The sequence below is a fragment of the Seriola lalandi genome, unplaced genomic scaffold (assembly GCF_002814215.2).
Source record: "Seriola lalandi dorsalis isolate HSWRI2012SDOR001 ecotype SW California unplaced genomic scaffold, Sedor1 jcf7180002054576, whole genome shotgun sequence".
Lineage (NCBI taxonomy): Eukaryota > Metazoa > Chordata > Actinopteri > Carangiformes > Carangidae > Seriola > Seriola lalandi.
In genome coordinates, this window is record NW_019525129.1 from 608,399 (window position 1) to 616,165 (window position 7,767).

The 7,767-nt window shown below is 42.2% G+C and overlaps 1 protein-coding gene across 2 annotated transcripts in view; it reads left to right on the forward strand.

Moving 5' to 3' along the window:
- rrp1 (ribosomal RNA processing 1) overlaps positions 1–7,767 on the forward strand; it is an 18,630-nt gene that overhangs the window by 9,686 nt on the left and 1,177 nt on the right. Inside the window, exons 12-16 of one of the 2 annotated variants that reach the window (XM_023417627.2) lie at positions 1,158–1,301; positions 2,160–3,349; positions 3,435–3,605; positions 5,002–5,068; positions 5,191–6,743. In XM_023417627.2, coding sequence (XP_023273395.1) covers positions 1,158–1,301; positions 2,160–3,349; positions 3,435–3,605; positions 5,002–5,068; positions 5,191–5,243 — 1,625 coding nt within the window. In that variant the 3' untranslated portion in view covers positions 5,244–6,743. Of the gene's footprint in view, positions 1–1,157; positions 1,302–2,159; positions 3,350–3,434; positions 3,606–5,001; positions 5,069–5,190; positions 6,744–7,767 lie in introns of those variants that run through there. The other variant, XM_023417626.2, reaches the window with a different exon arrangement.

Sequence of the window (7,767 nt, forward strand, 5' to 3'; positions counted from 1 at the left end):
GATGATGATGATGATGATGATGATGATGATGATGGAGCTGATGAACCAAACGATGAAGTGTCTCCTTATTAGTCAAACTTCTGCTAAAGTAGAACTTCCCAGGATGCTCCACGTTCCTCTTTTTAAAGCTTCTGATATTTCCCTCTAAAACACACAACCTACAATTACCACTTTATTCTCATAAAGTTATGAAAAAAAATGATATCATTGGAAAAAAAAAAAAAAGATCCCGCGGTGTGCCCCTAATGCTCCATCGTACTCTAGCGAGTAGCTGGAGGTTAGTGGTTCCCTGCAGCTGCACCTTGGAGACACCATGTCCTCTGCTGGAGGAGGAGATGAACTGTAAAACTTTCTTGAGGTCACCGCTGTGGAAATATTTAGTTCCCTGTGAGTTATAAACTAGTGTGTGTTGTTGAACGTCACCTGCTGCTGTCTGATGAGCAGTTACAACAGCAGCCACTAGATGGCAGCAGGGAACCTCTAACTCTAGGTTGTTCTCAGTTGACTGGGGAAATAAGTTACTGTTACACTTTAAATGAATGATTTAAATATGTTCGTAGTGTGGTACGATTGAAGCAAAGAGGAGGTTACATCACACTTGATACCACTGAGCCTTTTTTTGTAAAGAAATGAAGGTTGTTGGGACATAAAACCACTGATCTGTTGATCAAATCCAGACTGGACAGTCTAACAGTGACACGGCCCTGAGTGCAGAAGACAATGGTTAAATTTAAATCATGACACCACTAATATAAATTGATGTTGTAGAGTTTTGTGTTGCATCACTTACACAAGAATTACTTTCATTCTTGTTGTCATTCTCTTCATTCACCCTGGAACAAAAAGCCTTTAGAAGTGCCATTGCAGCTTTTCTATTTTCCTACAGATACTGTGAAGAAACATAACACATAAAGACATGACAACCTTCAGTAAAGGAGTTCATACTTCTGTGCTGAGCTGCTTGTTGGTAGAACTGTGTGAGGAGCTTTGAAAAAGTGAACTCACATTACCAGTTGAAAAAAACAGTAACATCTGTGAAAACAGAATAATTATTTTACAGTGAGGTGGACAGGAGAGTCGGGGGGAGAGAGTGAGGGGATGACATGCAGCAAATGACTCGACCCGACCATCTCACTCCGACGTCTTTCTCCTCTCAGGCATCTTCCCTCAGGATGAGTATCCAGAGGAGGTCTCCACAGATGAGGATGACGACATGTTTGGCAGCAGGAAGAGGATGAAGAGAGGAGGAGGTCACATGGAGGAGGATGAAGAGGGAAACCCAGCAGCAAAGAAGAGTAAAGGTAACGGGTTTAGTCGTTAAAACCGTTTAGTTTTTAAAATGTGTCATGGATTTCAGCATGGAGAATGGTGTTCCTATCACTGATGTCTCTATGACCTGGACAACATGTGCCGACATGAGCGCTTCATGTTGGTTCAGGTTCCTCTGTGAAGTCAGCTTCAATGATTCCCAGATAACAGGTATTACAAAGAGTTGGAGGAAGAAGGGAAGCCTTGTGCAGAGAGTGTAGTGCACAGCTGGAGATGCTGGAACATGTGGGCAGCAGAATGGGCCACAAGCTGAATAAAAACCTGTTGGTAAAAGTTTTTCTTAGAATTAATGTGTTTATTTCAGTCATTTCCTCTTCTATCACCTTGTTTGTCAGGCATTTGCCATCACCTGTAAGTAGATTGTAAAATCATGTAGAATCCTGCTTGTTGGTGATTCTCTCCAAGAGCTTCACTGCAGCCCCCCCCCCGCTGCTGCTCGTTGGGTGGGGGGTTGTCTGTCTTTTATGTGGTCCTCAGCAGGTGACTGATATGGCCATTCCAGGATGTTCAACTTCTTCCTCCTGAAGCTCTTTGGCAGCTTTGACCACATGTTCAGGATCACTTTCCTAATGGATGATGACAGTGTTGATGCAACTGTCTGAATCTGCTCCTGTAGACCGATGTGTTCATTCTGCTGCTTCTTCAGCACTGAAATCATCAGTAAATGTGTTCCATTGGCAGCCATGCATCGACCAACCTACTAATCAAAACATGTTCGACTGAGATCCTTCTCATCAACTGAAGCTTTCCATTGAATGAATTTTGAGTTAGTGACAAATGTTTGTTTGGGAATGTGAAGAGTAACTGATCTTTTGTTTCTGAAACTTCAGGGAAGAAAAAGGAAGCATTAACACTCAACAAGCAAACCAATGACCAGGGAAAAGATGAACAAGCAGACCTGAACTCTAATGATGAAAACAAAAAGAAGAAAAAGAAGAAGAAGAAAAAGAAAGCTGGGAAGGACGAGAGTACAGGTGTTGAGGAAAATGCAGAGAAGTCTGAGCAGGGACACAATGAGGCGCAAGCTCCAAGTACAGTTAAAGAGACTGAAGGAAATCCACAGTGCTCACCAGCTGCAGAGGCTCAAAGCTCCATCTCATCTGTAAAAGTGACAGCAGCAGCTACTTCAGAGGGTCAGTCAGAAACTCTGGTCCTCTCTGAGGTCAAGAAAAAGCCTTCAGTTACAGTCACAGAAGAAGCCAGCACCACAGACAACAAGGACCAATCTCAAACCATTTCAAAGAAGAAGAAAAAGAAGGACACGTCTGAGCCTAAACCTCAGGTTGCAGAGACAGAGGAGCAGCAGACTGCTCAAGTGTCGCCTGAAGCAGACGCTCCAGTCTCTGGGAAGAAGAAGAAGAAGAGGAGCCTGGAAGCTGAGTCACAGACAGATGAGGTTGAGGCTCAGTCACAGGTGAACACAGAGGCAGAGATCACATCAGGAAGTTGTGAAGAAACCACAATGACAACACCAGAGACCAACGCTCTAACTCCTTCCAAGAAGAAGAGTAAGAAAAAGAGCCTCAAGGCCGATGCACAGGTTGAGGTGGACACTGAGATCTCATTTGAAGCATCACAACGCACCGCTGCAGTGCCACTTAAAAAGACAAAGAAACAGATACTTGAATCTTCAGCTGCTGTAAATGAAAGCACCAGAACACTGCTGAAGAACAAAAGGAAGAGTAATCAGAAAGAAGCTAAGACTGCAGAGGAAGAGGAGCGAGTGGCAGAGGAAACCCCTCAGACGGTGGATGCTGAGAAGCTGCTGCTTGAGATCACCATGACAACACCAACAAAGAAGAAAAAGGCTTCAAAGGCACGAATCCAGACGCCTGAGATCACTGTGGATGAAGAGCTCCCATTGGATGAAACTGAGGTGGTTTCTTCCTCCAGGAAACCAACCAAGAAGAGGAGGAAGATCCCTGTGGTGTTTGAGTTTGAGGCTGATGAACAGGAGGCCAAGTCAATCAATGGCCTCACAGAAGAAGAGATGGTCGCCAAGAAGACAAAACTGGGAAATGTGAGTATGTAATAAGGTTAAATGGTTCGGATGAGATGACGTGATCGCACTGAGACATAACTGTGATCATGATTTCCTCCCTCAGGATGTTGACAAGCCATCCACACCTCTGAGCTCTAAAAAGTCTCTGAAGAAGGCGAAGACCGCCTCACAGCCGCTGTCTGACTTCATCACCTTTCAGAGCAACACTGTGGCGCCAACACCGCTCTTCTGCAAGACAAAAGGAGGCTGCAGCACCCCCCTGTCCAGGAAGAAGGTAAAGGTGAACAGTCAGAACTGAGCCTGAACAGGTCAGTTCATACAGATCATGACCAAACCTGGACAAATCAAACCAAAACTGTCTGTATGTTAGACACAGCTAGGACAGGAAATGTGTATTTCTGCAGTTCAGGTGAAGAGACCCTTTAAGCTGTTCAGTTTCATTGAGTACAATGATTTCACTGCAGTTGAGCAAAGTTTTTTTTTTTCCCTCTGAGCTGCTCCATAACTCATGGGCGACAAGTCATTGCTTCATTTAAACAGTCACGAGCAAAAAGGTTGGGAGCTCTAGACCAAAAAAGAGACGACACCAAGATTGTAAAAGCAGAACTCAACTCACGGTGGAGTACAGGTTATTTTATTCACCCTGACTACTAGATTATGGAAACTCAGCCATCAGCCACAATTTAATTGTAGTTAGATTTTTTTAAACTGGTCTGGAGTTGAGAGCATGCGACAGATTTGTAGTTTACAAAAGTTGAATGAATTGATTACAGTAACTCGTCATCCTCCATAGCACTCAGACACATCCTGCCGGTGAAGTGGGATCTCTTCCATCAGACACTAATGAGATGAACTTCTGGTACATACAGAGAGAGTCTTGTAGTGTAGACACGGGGAAAGATTGAAAACTGGTGTTAAAGTTTTCACTGCATTGAATCATATGGTGTGAGCAAATCACAGCTGAAGTGGGATGGACATGATGGACTTCTTGAAAGAAACAAGTTGAAATTTGCCTGAGGGAACATGCATGGATTCAGTTACCAGCCAAGGAACCTGTGCTGTCTACCAATATCAGATTTTCACTACACAAATATTGTGGCCAAAAGAAATCACAATATTATCACAATATCTAATGAAAATTTGAAAAAAATAAATAAGGATATCAGTAAAATTCATCTTTAACTTTGTTTATTGTGTTTTGTCTCTATCAAATGAATCCGACTCGTATAGCAGTATACGGAGGTGGAGTCTAACTATAACTGTACTAAAAGAACGTTACTACATTATTCCATCAGAACTCAATAGTCATTACTACATTATTACATCAATACTTGGTAGTTGTTGCTACATTATTACACTGAGATCATGGTTTCTTTTTTCTGGGGAATTTGGGAGTTAGGAATCTGTAGGAGTTAAATGTTCGTGTTTTCTCCTCTGGGGGGCATTAAAGGGCCCCGGGGCCGAGTCCACCAGCGTAAGTGAACAAAAAACATGATGTAAAAAGGCAGATTTACCAGGTCAGGTTGAGAGAATGATTTTGTGAAACGTTCGTTTCTCTGAGAATACAAGTGCTTCTATGTTGTGCATCGCTGCCGTTCTCATATTGTTGTTGTTAGAATTATGTTGTTCTGTGTGTAACTGTGTTCTACTTCTTGGTTTTTATCCCACAGAAGAGTCAAACACCCAAATCAGAATCCAAGAAGGTGACCTTTGGTCTCAAGAATAACAAAACAGCTGGTAAGATATTTCTGATAAATAATGACTATGTATTCAATGTAAAACTTAAGAAAACTAACTGTACTAACTAATTAACTTACCTGTAATAACACCACTTGTTTATTTCTTGTCAAAACATTCAGCAGTCTCCAGTGGAGATGAAACAGGTACCGGTTTCACGGTAGAAAGGTCCTAACCGCAGTGGCCCGGGTTTGAATCCGACCTGCGGCCCTTTGCTGCATGTCGTCCCCTCTCTCCCCAACTTTCCTGTCTTTCTCTGACTGTCACTCTAATAAAGGCATAAAAAGCCTGAAAAAAAAAATATAGATGGATAGATAACGGTAGAACAGCTTCTAAAACCTTTTTACATCAAAGTTAGCGGGTATATGTGGGTTTTTTAAAAGCGAGTTAGCCAACTAAAAACAGGGATTGACTCCTTTCTTAACCGCACTGTGCTGGACAGGTGACAGGTGTGTCTACAGTGTCTCTGAAAGATGTTACAGCACAGAAAAAAAAAAAAAACACTTCCTGGTGTAGAGTGGGGATGCAGCAGGCAAACCCAGAACTGCTACTGGATCCTGATGACATAGATGTGTTGTACATGTTGTTTTAATGTTTAAATGCAATCATTCACAGGTTGGTCTTTTTACTTTTTGAACATTTTTGGCACATTTTAAAAATATCATGATGATACTGTAACTGTGACCATTTTGGTCACTATAATCGTGATACTAAATTTCTGTACTGTTTCATGTCCAGTCTCCAGTTGACATTGTGGAAAGTGGGGAAAAGGGCTCCTTGGATCGACTTAATTTAAGTTTCTTGAGTGATATTACTGTATTTTCGTCGAACTCTCCACCTTGATAAAGTTAAACATGCACCAATTAGAAACACCACCATGGTGCAGCTTACAGATTGTATACTTTGTGCAGCCTTTTACAGCTCATTTATCCCCACTCTGGATCTCAGGAAACAGAATGGCTATGAGAGGGCAGCCAATAATAAAGTAAAGACCGAAGGTTTCACTTATGGCCTTATGTACAGATACCAGAGGCCACACCAACACATCCAATTTAAAATGGTGGTTTAAAGAGAAAATGGTCTGTGACCAGACAAGTGTTTTAGCTCCATATGAGAAATAATCTCTGCTGATACCAGCACACATCACATGACCATTCACATACACTGGATATGTTATATTTGCACGTGATAACATATTCCCGTCCACATAGTTGTTGTATGTGCATTGACGACACAATTGTATTTACCCTTGTTCAGTGTGGTCACAGTGCATCCCTGACCACCTCCAGGGTATGGAGTCATAGGAGTGCCATTTATAGAAAATATTTAAATATATAAACAGGAATGAATGAATAAATAAATGTGGAACTATAAAGAGAAATAAGACAATAAAAAAATGCTTTTACTTGTTGCTTTTGCTTTTACTGTATAGCTTTTGCTTTCCCCTCATTGCTTTTGCTTTTTATATTGGAAGGGGAGGGGTCTACCTGGGGGCAGGCAGGCTACAATACTTGCAGTTATCCCCTATTCCTGTTACAGCCGCTTCATGTTACGTCATACAGCTGCCTCCCGGTCCACTCTGTGCATCTTACTCGGAGACTCCGGCACTAACAGGAGCCCCAACCTGCAGCTGCTAGCTAGATCTGTATCCACAGTCAGCAGAGAGGCTCTCAACAGATGGCAAAGCTGAACAGGGGAGAGGGGCGTCAGAGGAGAGGGGCGTCGGAGGAGAGGGGCGTCAGAGGAGAGGGGCGTCGGGGCAGAGGGGCGTCAGCCCCGCACAGACTGCTGCCCGTGCGACTCACACACGGATAAGCAGTAGAATATGAATAGATGGCAAATGATAGTTTATGAATTGTTTGATATATATAAGCGTAATAGGTCTCTAAGATCTATGTTACTCTGTGCGCCAAAGACTGAGCGTGTCCTGTTTTGCTCTACTCTGCACTACCCGGAGTGATTTTACACATTTTCTGGCTATGTTAAAATAAAATTGTAATCACAAATAAAGCATTAATTAATCAGAGCATTCACTATATTCACTCAAAATCAGCAGGAGGTGCGTAGAAACAGCTGTTAATGGCTTTCAGTTCCCTTTTTCTCTCTCGTTGACTGTCCGAAAGTTGTATTTACAACCATGAAAAGCAGCAGCTAAGAAACTGAACTAAGTGACATGTTCTGTGAGTCCGTTGATCTGCTCTGCTCTGTTTATCCCTGTCTCTTATACACATCTGTTTCAGCTTGTGTAAAAACTAAACATCCCATGTTAATACAACTCAACATAATTAGTTTCAGCTTGTGTAAAAACTAAAGTGGTATAGGGCAACGGGTTTCCACGCGATTTGCGAGTAAAGTCAACTAATTCGGGTTAAGAGTGTACAGTAACTAATTCAAGTGTGATTTTATGGGGGGTTATGTGTGGGAATATTTCTTGGCTGAACAGAGAAGCATCAGCTGAATCAGACAAGATGTTGTATGTGAAACATTTTTGTTGGTGGAGCTACAAAGGGATTTGGGAGAGCTAATACTCATCTGGAGCTCTAGTGCATATAGTTAGAGCAGCAGGACTGTATGAGATTGACTAATCCACCGTTTTAACATTTTAACAAAGGATCACATCACCCAGTGCTACAGTGTGTTTCACTGGTGTGTTCTTAATAGATTTTGGACATCAATGGAAATAAACGGCTTTGGCTACA